The sequence below is a fragment of the Oryzias latipes genome, chromosome 3, assembly GCF_053564925.1.
Source record: "Oryzias latipes strain Hd-rR chromosome 3, Olatipes_Hd-rR_3.1".
Taxonomy (NCBI): domain Eukaryota; kingdom Metazoa; phylum Chordata; class Actinopteri; order Beloniformes; family Adrianichthyidae; genus Oryzias; species Oryzias latipes.
This window is the reverse complement of record NC_136239.1, coordinates 6,309,253-6,321,885: the sequence shown is the minus strand read 5'-3', so window position 1 is coordinate 6,321,885 and position 12,633 is coordinate 6,309,253. Positions and strand designations below refer to the sequence as shown.

General features: G+C 43.4%; 1 protein-coding gene across 1 annotated transcript; it reads left to right on the top strand.

Annotated features, from left to right (window-relative positions):
- The first annotated feature begins 3,184 nt into the window (after nucleotides 1–3,184).
- Nucleotides 3,185–9,802, top strand: fgf4 (fibroblast growth factor 4). The gene is made up of 3 exons (XM_004066804.5): nucleotides 3,185–3,638; nucleotides 4,695–4,798; nucleotides 9,572–9,802. Exons 1-3 carry the CDS (start codon nucleotides 3,353–3,355, stop codon nucleotides 9,746–9,748), a joined length of 567 nt encoding a protein of 188 aa, XP_004066852.1. The 5' UTR covers nucleotides 3,185–3,352; the 3' UTR covers nucleotides 9,749–9,802.
- The last annotated feature ends 2,831 nt before the right edge of the window (nucleotides 9,803–12,633 follow it).

The window sequence follows — 12,633 nt, the reverse complement described above, 5'->3', positions numbered from 1 at the left end:
GTTGGAAATAACCTGAGCTGTTTGAATGATACTGAGGAGACGTGGCTTCATCAAACACAAACTCCTGGCTTTCTCGGGCTGGGTTTTGGTTCAGGGCACGGAATTGATGTGAAATAGTTTTTAGAAAAATATTCAAAACAACAGAAATTCCCTCTATATTGACATAGCTTTTCCCCTCTTTGTAATCTGTGTAAGATCATTTTCAGGAGTTCACTGAGTTGACTAATGGTTATTTAAGACTCTAACTTTGTTACTAGTTTTCAAACTGAGGGATTCCTATAGGCCAGAGTTAAGTCAAACGAGGTCACCTCAAATTAACATGGTAAAAAGGAGCGGACGAAAACTGAGCAAAGGGGGAAAAATAAAAAAACCTCAGAAGGGACTTTTAATGCAGGTGAGTCCCTGCTACGAATCAAAACGTGTAAACAGCAGCCTCTACAGGCAGCTGTCACATTTAAATATCAGCTCAGCTGCCTGCGTTTAGGAGTGTGACACCCCCTGCAGGCAGCCTGTCTAATTTACTCACATATGGACTCAGAACGAAAAACAAATTGGCTTCCAGGACGAGAAAACGGGACGCTCCTCAAAAGAAGAATGCAGAGATCCAGTTGGATTACTTTTGTACATTACAATACTCATCATTTTAACATGCATGTCCAAAAAAAAGGGCATCAACAGAATGAAAGGAGTGAATGGAAGGCCTCAGGTATACTTATTAATACAAAGCCAAACTTGAAATGTGGAGTGAAAGGACATTATGAGGCAAGCAAGAGGAGAAAATGAGGCAGAGGCCCTCATATCCCAGTTTGGATACCATCAATCGTGCTGCATTCGCCACAAAACCACTGGTTTAAAAAGACTTTCACACCACGGGTTGTCAATGGCTCTGAATTTCAAAGATCAAGCAGCAGCCAGTTCTTACGTGGGGAAGATTGAAGATGGGAGCCAATGAAAGTGTGTATTGAATGTTGAGACATTTTAAGCTCTGAATTGCAGCTGCTACCCAGTGAAATCCAAAACCTTTTTGCCCTCAGCATAATTCATTGCGTACTTGCAATGTGAGACCACAATCACTTGGGTGCAACATAAACACAAAATAAAGCCAGACATAACTTAGTCATGTCGGTGACAGAGGAGCCGCATCTTCACCTGTTTCAATGGAATCAGGAGGAATTTAGCCTGCAGAACCATGGACAGCGACCATGCTGGACTTGATTGTCGTCACGACTCCACAATGTTCTCATTTTGAAGCAGACTCCAGGAAGTGGGCTGCGTGCCCCCTTTTGGGTTCAAGGATGCAAGACCCACCTGCAGGGTTTACGGGTTTGTTGACTTCACAATTTATGATTGACTAAATGTTCTGGTGCTTAAGTTGCCTTGAAGCTTTGACAGATTTTCAGCCAGGTGCTGCAGCAGACACACGGCCCAACACTTTTCCAGACTGATGGTATGCCAACCATCCCATTTCCTTGACATAGCTGTGCAACTATTCTTGTGATCAGAAGTCCATTGGTTATCTTAAACATCTAACAACCTACCAGAGCTTCTCTTCAAGGAGGCACAACCCTCTGGTGGAGGGAATTTTCCTACATGCACAGCAGTTCTTTTCTGTGTCCTGCAGGTCAGTCCAACAGTTGATGTTGGAGTTCAGAGGCAATCAGAAGTAAATTAGGTTCTCTGAAGATCTGATTTCCATCAAAGCTGAAACTCTCAGAACACCAACCAACCGACCTTTATGGTGATAAAAAATGTCAATGAAAGATCCAGAAACGACTGAATCCATTTAGTCCCTACATTTGTGTGCAAAGGAGAGAGGGTTTTGGTGTCGTTGCAAAGTGTTCATGACTCCAACAAGATGGCGTGAAAAGCCCTTTTTGGTTCTCAAGCTGCTGTCCACTGACTGTTTACAACTGTCACATGTACAGAGTTTGATGGATCTGCTCAAATGAGATCTACAGACAAGTCTGAAAGTCCTAACGAGTTTGGGCCCAAAAAATCCAAGAGCTGAGTCCAGTGGGGGGGGGCTTTTGCTTCTTATTGTTTAGCCTTGATTCCCATCAAAGCACTTTGATCTTTCTGGAGGTTTGTTGTGTTTTTGTAATTTTCTGGGCCACCACGGCACGCACCAGCAGATCTGCCCATTTTCTGCTCCACACAAAAGAGCAACGCTGCTGTACATTAAGGCTCAGTGAGATGTGAAGTGAGAAAACACTTCATGCATGGTCAACGGGAGAAGGACAAAGCCACCCTGGAGATCAAAGAACCCAAGGGGGCTGAAACACGGGGAAGACCTTCACCTCAGAATGAAGACAAATGAAAGAGCTGCCAGCACAGAGGTCAAATAAAAACGCACCTCTGAGATTTAGGAGATAATAGCAACATGAAAACAAAAACACCACAGAGGAGGAGGAGGAATTGTTTGGCTTGATCTGTGTTGGAGAAAACGACATAGTCCTATCAATGAAAAACTGGCAATGGGAGAGCAGCAAGGGTCTGCTGCCACACAGTGTGATGGCACTTTTGTTAGAGCCCCTCTAAAAGTGAACCAAACCCTTTGGAGAGACAGGCTCTCCGTTCCATCTGCAGAAACCTGTACTTCAAAAATCTGACAGTCATGAAGAGTCCAGATTTCCAACTGTGACTTGTATTTAGGAGGTGGTTCAGAGCTGGTCTTGATGGTCCACATGCAAGGGTCTTTGATGGGGCCTCTCAACAGGCTGCAGCTCTGTTTAGCCCTGCCATTGTTTCTGTGGAGGCCTGCCACATGATTTCCCTTCTACCAGTCTTAAGTGAGCTCTTTTTTCATTTGCTTGATTTGGACCTGTGTTTTTTCCTGTTATTGTTCATTTATAGATCTGTCTCCTGTCTCCACATCACGGTCTGTAAACGTGGCTGTTTCCTATTTTACATCCTCCCATACATCAATTATGATATTCTGCTGCTGATAATGTGCGCCTCAGACAAAGACTTTTATTTTCCATCATAATGAAGCCTTTATTCCCATATTTTCTGCAAGCTCGTAACGTTTTCGAGATAAGACAGCCATTATTTGATTGTTTGAACGCTGCGCTCTGTCTGTGCGCGCTCCGCCTGACTGACTGGGAGTTTGGGGTTCATCCATGTGTATTTCTCCTGAGTGTGGAGCTGTGATGTAATGTGTCTGCAGGTATAAATATAGAGGCATGGCTGCTCCCCGTTCATACAGATCCATGTCGCTGCAGCGCTGAGGCCAGAGTGCGCCTGTCGGTCTGGGAATGAGCGCAACTTTGACGCGCTCCTTTCCACCGCTCTGCTGCGTCTTCCTTTCACGCTCGCGTCACCGGAGGGGCAAACGCTCAGAGACAGCGCCGAGATGGGCTCTCTGTCGGCCCTGAGGACCGTCCTGGTCCTTGGAATGGTTACGGGACTGGCAGGATGCGCCCCCGGTTTGAACGGGACGGCGGACCACTGGGAGACCCTCTATTCCCGCTCACTGGCACGGATCCAAGGGGACAAGCGGGAGGAGATTAACCGGGAAAGCGACTACCTCCTCGGCATTAAGAGGTTGAGGCGCCTCTACTGCAACGTGGGGATCGGTTTTCACATGCAAGTGTTACCGGACGGCAGAATCACGGGAGTGCATAACGAAAACCGCTACAGTAAGTCACTTTTATTGAGTTTATTTATTACGCGCTCACTTTGGACACAAAACTCCGAGCTATTTGCTGTAATATGTCGACGGTTTCAAATTCATTTAAATCTGAATTAAAAAGAGAAACTAGTTTTTAAAATGTCAAGGAAACGGGGGGGGGGGGGGGGGGGGGCATTCACAGAATCCAGTTTGTCATCCTTTTATTGTAAAATAGGAAAATGAAATGACCCCCCTCACCCACCTGTCTGACCCAAACCTGTCCTGCTTCAGTTCACCTGAGCAGGGAGATGCTCCAGCAGGAAAGACTGATCAAAAACTTTACAGTGAACATCTTTGGCTCCACTCCGTCCAAAATCTGATGCTGCTTTCTGCCTACTGTGTAATCAGAGCTTGCTGTGAACCAGGCCAGCAGCCAGCCAGCACCTAAAGTTAGGACAGAGCCTCCATGAAGGCAGACTAACCTCTGGGACAAGACTCAGACAACAGCCAAACACCCCAACAAGGCTGACATTTCCAGACAGCTTGAATCTGGAGACTCAGTTTGTCTGAGTCCGTCCATCTGCTCTGGTGACCGATCAGTGGCCAGCAGTCCAGCCAGGTCCTGACCTCTCCTTCAGACCTTTTCTTGCAATTTCTAGACATAGAAATAAAACAGACTCAACAGCACACAATCCTGTGCTGTTTGGTTTGGAGAAACAAATGTGTGTAACTTGTCAAGGTTCAGAGAGAATCTGCATCACACTTCTGTGCTCACACAATCCTTACAAGAAGAATAAAAACAAGCGTGTTATAAATTCACTGAAACAAGTTTGCAGCCAAATCTCAGAATCTGATGTACTAAACTGTTTCTGCATCTCCTGGTTATCAATACAACAAAACTAAAACTTCAAGCAGTAAATGGGTTTGGATTCATGTCTTCTACAGTTTAAAAAAAACAAACACGTTATACTTTAATCAAATTTTTAGCATTTGCCATGTACACACGCAGTCAGATGTGTGAGGAATGACGACAGGAAGTTGACCGTGTCAGCACACTTCAGTGGGTGTTGTGGTTCCCTTGCAGGTCTCCTGCAGATTTCTCCGGTGGAGAGAGGGGTGGTCACCCTGCTGGGGGTTCGCAGCAACCGCTTTGTGGCCATGAACCACCGAGGGAAGCTCTACGGATCTGTAAGTCCACAGGATCGCATGCATGGAATAAACACAGATGTGCACACACACACACACACGCACGTGTGAGTTAATTACACTAAAGTGAATGTGTTTTCATCATGGGGTTGTGTTTTTAGGACAAAACTGAGAACACTACGAAATCATTTTTGGAGGTTTTTAGTGGAAGAAAAATATAGATGCAATATTATATAGATATTATGCAAACATATAGGAACTACTCAAGAACCCATTCATATAGAATTAGTCAACAGTTTTGGAATATTTTAGAACATATTCCACTTTTCTGCATTAGAAATATGTGCAGTTTTGGTATAAATAAATTTCTTAAAAAGCACAAGTGATGACGTGTTCTAGGTTCAGAACACTGTACTGTAAATGACAAAGGAACAGCAAGACTAAAGAAGCAAAAAAAATAGGGTTGAAGTTATGATTTTTAACGTGGAGTGGGAAATGGGATAATGCCACATGAAGTGTCCACAATCAGAAATGAATGGACTTCATTAAAGCAACCGTCTGTCGCTTCGCGGTCCAAATGCCAACATCCCGCTTATACCATGGCCACTTACAAACCAAATAAATATTCAGTCAATTATTAGTACTTTCTAGTTATTTTTTGGTTGAATCCCTTTTTTTTTTTACAAAACTGGACTATTTGATACATGGTGCGGTGGGTTGTCATGGTTACGGAAGAGCCCACACCGACCTCAGCAGCAGCGGCAGATGAAAGCCATATATATACTGTATGCTGATCGTCACGTGTTAAATGAAGCATCAGCTCATAGACTTGACCCTGAATGGACACTGGCCTGTTTGCAGTGCGTCTCCACCGCGCTACGTGAGGAGTCCGTCTCACACACAGCTGTCAGTTAGTTAACATTGTTCCGTCTCCGGTCCGTGACCCACCCCCCCGGATCCCAGAGGAGTGGTTGTGTTAAGTAGTTTGTCTCGCTCTCTTCCCTCAGCCAACACTTCAACGAATAAACCCCTATGCCTCTTCCTTGAGTCCTTGTAAAATACGTTTTGTGTCATATATGATGTTCTTTTTTAATCTCCACAATTAAACTTGACGCTGTGTTAACGTGCGTCACAGCGTGAGCGCATCACTATAAATATGAAATTAAGACTTATAAAGTTTTATTTTGAAAGGACAACAGAATTGTTTATTTTGAAACCCGGCCTGTTTCCTGTTCCTGTTTTGCCATGAAACTGACGCATCAACAGAGTGGAAATAGAATTCCTTCGTAAAGCTTGTGTTGCGGTGTGGAAGGCTGGACCTGGACCACAGATATGGCGGAGGCGATGTAAGAATTCTGATTGATTAATGAACGCTAAATTTTTTTTACACAACGAAGACTGAGACCCAGTGGCTCAGGCGGTTGAGCAGGTCGTCTAATGATTGAAAGGTTGGCAGTTCGATCCCCGCTCCCACCAGGCAAAATGTCCTTGTGTCCTTGGGCAAGACACTTCACCCTCCTTGCCTCCAGTGCGGCTCCACTGGTGTGTGAATGTGCATGAATGATCCCAGTGATGGTCAGAGGGGCCATAGGCGCGAAATGGCAGCCATGCCTCTGTCAGTCTGCCCCAGGGCAGCTGTGGCTTACCGTCACCAAGTATGAATGAGGAGTGAATGAATAATGGCCACAATGTAAGTGCTTTGAGCGTCTGGAAAAGAGCAGAAAAATCCAATCCATTTACCGCTTGTTTTTGTCCAAATGAAGAAGCAAAAGTTTGTTTCAAAGACGCCAACAAGGTGATAAAAACATTTAGGATATATGACCGGAACTCCTTTTTTAGGTGTGCATTATCAGTTTGGATTATCACTTTTTAATCCACACCCAGCAGCCAATCAGAATTGAGTATTGACCTGGACCATGGTATAATTGAGTGAGAGGCTTCCAGAATCAGGTATGTCTTCTGTTGCTCAGAGGTTCACCCTGCAGCAAAATAACTACACCCACCCCATCTTAACAAAAATCAGAACTACTTTAGAAAAAAAATGTATATCAAATTCACACATTATTAATTCCCCACTTCAACAAGGAGATATCATAAGAGTGCAAGTAAAAGTTTCTGTATGATACAGAAAGATGTGCATGAAATAAGTCAATAGTCTTTGGCGGTTTTTTTCTGGACAGAAAACGTCTTTCATGTGTGGGACAAACTCAGACCATAGATGATTAAACGCCAAAGCCTGGTCTCTGATGGAGGTGTGATGATGGGATGATAATGCCGTGTGGAGAACGGGGTGGAGGAGGGCCGAAGAAACTGTCCGGAAGGCAGGGAGATCAACGGCTATGAATTTAATAGTGGAAATGTGATTGAATGAGCACAAAGGGGCGCAGGATTTAGCTGTTAGGTCAGAGTGAAGGCCTAATTGATGTTGGCGTGAAGAGTTGCGTAACAACCCGGCGTACCTGAGAAGGAGGTAGATCTTCCTCAGTGGAATTGTGCCAAAGCTTCCATTCCCCCTGGAGCCAATCTTATGGCGTTCCACGGCTGCCGGTAGTTGAGCGAGCCCAAAGATAAGATCAGGAATTGAGTGAGCGAGAGTGAACCTGACAACCGCGTCAGCCCAATGCTAACCGAGCGACCTCGCATTTCACAACTGCACTGTTGCAATCCTAAGTGAGCGGCGCTCCTGCCTGCTTGCTGGATTTGCGTGCAGTTTTCAGGGGGGGTGTTTGTCACTTGGGGGGCGGTACCCTTTCTGGTTGATCTGATTGGCCGAAATTTGCAGGTCAAATCCGGCGAGCCGGCAAGGCTGGACTTTTCAGAGGCTTTAATAGAAAAAAATGGCGGATGTAACGTGGATTAAAACGTTAACAGCCCAAAACCAAGGTAAGAAAGCTGTTTCTTTTTTTTGGTGCTGTAAGTTTTTCTCATGTGAAAATCACTTTATTAGGTAAATAAACATGTACACTTTAGTTAGACAGAGCTACGACACAACTAAAGGTACAGGAAGCGTGTAATAGCGTGTATTAATCTCACTGTTGTTGATCTAATGTTGATCTGTTCCTTCATTTGCTTTACCTCTTTCGGGTCTGACATTTCCAGACCAGGGAAGATGATGGGGGGGAACAGAAATCAAAAGTCAAGTCAGACACCTATGTAACTAACAAACAAATATAACTGTATGCTTAAACATACAAAAATTAATGTTTTTGTCACAATAATAAATGAAACAAAATTTTATGCCAATAATTAAAAATTAAGCAGTAAACAAAGATTCATTTAATTCTGCATGGGTGAGATGCTGCTCCATTGTCAGCATTTGTTGACCACATGCTAATACACATGTAGGTTCCATAACCGTTCAGCCTGCAACAACCGTTCGGGGTCCTTCAACCAGTGCTGACGTCACATAATGTGATTGGCTGTCCGTCTTTCCGATGACGTGTCAGATAGTGATTGGTCTGGACAAATGACGATACTACCGTACAAGAAGATATGAAGCGGTCTGTTGTAAACAAACAAAGCAAACATAGAGCAAGATTATCGTTCTGTCTGTTATGATTATTATTAAGTGCATTTGCAGCCGAATGGACTGCAGTCCGAACCCTTCTACGGACCGCACGCTATAACAAATCATCTTCCCTGCCTGCGAACACAAAGCTACGAGACTCCAGCTGCTCTGCTCAGAGACACGGCTCGCTTATTCTATAAACACTACAAAGAATAATGTCAGACACAACTTATGAGGGAAAAGAACTTCAGGTTACAAAAGGAAACGTGAAATGAAAATAGGTAGAGCCAGAGCAGATCTCCACGCTACGTAGTTTGTCCAAGTGTGATGTTATCCTCAGTCGAAAGGAGCCCGAACAGTTATTGCAGGGTGAATGGTTACGGTACCAAAGCTTCCTGTGCTTTGATTTGTGTAGTAGATCTGTCTCGGGCTAACTAAAGTGTACATGTACATGTACCTAATAAAGTGATTTTCACATGAGAAAAAACTTACAGCACAAAAAAACCTGCTGCACTTTCTTTCCTTGCTCTTTATGGCTGTTCGTTAACGTTTTAATCCACGTTACATCCGCCGTTTTTTCGATTAAAGCCTCTAAAAATGAAAGTCCCACCCTGCTGTGACCAGTGACCAGAGACCAGCGTCTTTACATCCACAGTAATCTGGATTGAGATTACTTGGAGAAATAAAGCACTAAAAGCAAATACATACAGGTGTTACTCTGGCAACCATTACAGCATAGTAAAAAAAATCAGATAATACATTTATATCGAAGATTTGATTTCTTTTTTTATGTTTTATATCAACTAAAGACACTACTCTAATGAGTCAAAGGTTTTGGACATGGGACAAATTTGGACAATGTTGGATTCAGGGACTTCCTTGTGGACACTTGGATGAATTGAAAGATGAACAGTCACAGGATTTTGACAAGCCTGGTGTGGTCGCTACCTGGCTTAGAAGAAAGACAAAAAGAAGATATAATCAGTCAAAAATAAGGTAACTGCTAAAAGGAGTCAAACAGTGTCTTGTGAAGACTTCAGAAAATCAAAAACCTGTCAGATACGTCCTACTTCCCGCCTCACATCATTTCTTGTTTCACAATCTGTAATTCCTGTACAAAGCATGTCTGAAACGCCTCTGGTACAATAGCACACAGTAAGAGTCAGAAATAAAGTGATTGTTTGATAGAAATCACTTGGAACAATGCAAACTTGAAATCCCCCTCAAACAAGAATGCCCCAGTATCTTTGTTTTTGTCGCTTTGTTCAAACAATCAGCAGAAAGAAAACCCCTGTCCTCTCTTTCAGTTACACTACAGCAACGAGTGCAAGTTCCGAGAGAAGCTCCTTCCCAACAACTACAACGCCTACGAGTCGCTGGCCTACCCGAGGATGTTCATCGGCCTGAGTAAGAACGGGAAAACAAAAAGAGGAAGCAGAGTGTCACCTGCCATGACGGTCACACACTTCTTGCCAAGAATCTAGTGGCTGCCTTCGCAGACCACCTCATATTTGAGCGTGGGTGGAGGTCTGAGGATGAGCGGGGCTGAGGGGAGGGAGGGGGGGTTGTGATGCACTTTCAGTCTAACCTTTATGCAAGTGTATCACTTTTGTTTTCCTACTCTGTACATACATATTCATTTTAAATTGATGTTCAAGAGCTGTTTTGTACTTTTATAGGAACTGATGTCTTTTTCAATATGTGTGGGGGGGGTGGGGGGCCTGAAGATGCTAAAAAGAATTATTTATGCTTTTCTTTTTTATTTATCAGACACATATTTGCTGCTATTGTACACAGTCTTCTGTTTGGGTGTCAGTTTCGTTTGCCCTCACAGGAAAATGGGCATCAGCTCACACATGATGCTCGAGGGCTCCATGTTTTGTCTTGTTTTTGTGTGCACGTGTTTAAATTTTATATATTCGTCAACAGAGACAAACAAAGTTAAAAAGAAAGAGAAAGCCAGGCACAAGTATCGTCTGATGGTTCTGTCTGAGAAGCTGCAGTGACTTCCGGTTATCTGAGCTCTTCTGTCTCCGTCTTCCACTGCTGTACATCCGGTGCTGCTTCACAGGCACCGACTAACCATAAAGGGCCTATATCATGCTATTCTTAAGCCTTTCAGAGTAAACTATATCCATATATATGACAATACGTTTGACACACTAAAGAACAACTTTTTAATGATATATCAGTTATTTTTGAAGCTCCTTTTTCCACCCAGAAGTAAGATGATTCGAACTCTGAAGGCACCGCCTTTCTCTCGTTGTGGGCGCCGCCCATTTAATGACATCCTCCTAGAGTCGCCTCGGCAGCATGTCTGCATTTTGCCCGTAAAAATGAACAACATTCAAACTTTTGTAAAGATGGATGTGCAGGAAAGGATTTTGCTGATTCACTGCTAGCACCTGGGAGAAACTGGGTGTGTGTTAGCCTGGGGGGCGGTGCTGGCAGCGCAGACTCTTCCTGAAAGAGGCTGTCCCTCACTTTGTGATGTCACACTCGTTTTCGTGGATTGGGAGGGACTGGTGCTCAGAGAGCAGGTTTTTAGATATTATACTAAGAAAGGTGTAAATAAATACCGCTTTGGGGTCATTTTTTGTGAGGAAATAACATTATAATACACTTAAAAGATCCAAAAGTAGATTTTGCATGATATAGGATATTAACTACATCGTCATTCTTCAGATGAATGCACAATGGGACAACCGCTTTCAGGTTATGTGCGTCTGCGAGAAATGTAGCTTAAGACTTGTTATGTTCCATAAGAAAAAAGAGATGAGAAAAGAAACAGAAACAGAGGAAAATGTGATCAAACTGGTTTTATCAAGAAAACAACAGCAGCAGCAAGCATCAGTGTAGATCATGTGCACCCATAACCAGAAAATGTCATTAAGTCACTAAATTTATCCTTAAAAAATTAAAACATTGTATTGGGTTGACAGGCCCTTTTACTCAAACAGGACTCCAGGGCCTCTCATGGCTCTTCCCTAAGCAGGAAGTGTGCCACCAACAGGACCACTGATTGTTCTGTTGTTCCAACAGTGACAAGTTTCAGAAAAAGACATTGTGACCTCAGCATCAAAACTTAAAGACCTCCAGTGTCTCCCTCATCCAATGCTTTCATATTTAAATTTCCATCTGAATTCAGTTTTTTTCCCCCATAAGATTATGTTTTCTGCTGAAGTTGTTGGTTTATGTTTGTAAAAAACCACTGTGTGCCTCAAACTGCAGGGCCGTCCAAATCGTCTTTTTAGACCGGGTAGTTTGTGGAACATTGCAAAGCTTTGAATGCCTTGATCTATTCAAATAGATTGAATATCAGGCAAATGTGTCTTTCAGTGCTAAGGCCCCTCCCTTATAATAATCCAAACCCACCAGAAGGGTGTTCAGAGGCGCGTATTCAGAGGCTTGTGTTCAAACCCGCGTCCACAGTTGGTTAATGATTCTGGTCTGTGGCTGATCGCAAAAGAGAACGTGGACTTTCTGAAGCAAAGATTTGGTGGAAACATCTGGTTGGAAGTGGTCATCTTACCATCTAACCATTAAGAGACGGAGAGAAATGTGAAGAGAGGCAGTAGGGGAGCGTCAGGAGGGGGTGTCAAAGAAAACCCACAACCTTCACTGTGTCTGTTTTTAGCTCTGTCAGGGAGTGAACTCTGAACTTTTCTGCCGTCAATCTAAGTCAGATCTATATGTCCCGCATTCGAGACAGGAATCCTCTCTGACATTATATATGTTGGAGAATGTAGAGGTTTGTAAGCCGGGTCACAGAGCTGGAAAGTCAGACAATGGCTTCACCAGTGGTTTAAGACTATTTTAAGTGTTGCCTTTTTGTCCAGAAGCTGAGGATTGCTAAAAACAAACGAGGGAACCCCTAGTCTGTGGTGCAGTGCGACATTGGTTATCATTTAATGTGCAGGAATGGTCTATTCTTTCCTCAGAGAATACGATGGTCATCTGTGCTCATATCAAAAGTGTAGTCTGAAAAATCAAAAGTGGATTTTATGAGCGACTGCAGACATTTCAGTTAACATAAGGTCACTTTTTCAGTAATTGTTAGTTTTTTGTGTTTTTACGGCCTCATTGGTTGAAGTTTGACTTGAAAAGATCCCAATTTTTCCATTTAGCCTTTATTGAACCTTACTGGCAGTGACAGTTACACACTAGACTCTCACAATCACAACGTCTAACTGCAGCTTGAATTGAAACAGTGTTTAAGCATAAACATGCTTTCTGATGTTGGTGTAGTTCAGTGAGATGAGCAACTGTGTGTCCGTCAGCTGGCTGAGGGTTCAAATCCCAGCCTTAGCAAAATACTAGTTCACTTGAAGTTCCTTTTAGTAAGTATACGTTGTAGTACAGCATATTG

Bases quoted from the DNA above. Each gene is read 5' to 3' on its own strand.
- fgf4 (XM_004066804.5), top strand. From the start codon at position 3,353: ATGGGCTCTCTGTCGGCCCTGAGGACCGTCCTGGTCCTTGGAATGGTT. The intron at 3,639-4,694 runs GTAAGTCACTTT...GTTCCCTTGCAG, and splicing joins GCATAACGAAAACCGCTACA to GTCTCCTGCAGATTTCTCCG. The intron at 4,799-9,571 runs GTAAGTCCACAG...CCTCTCTTTCAG, and splicing joins GAGGGAAGCTCTACGGATCT to TTACACTACAGCAACGAGTG.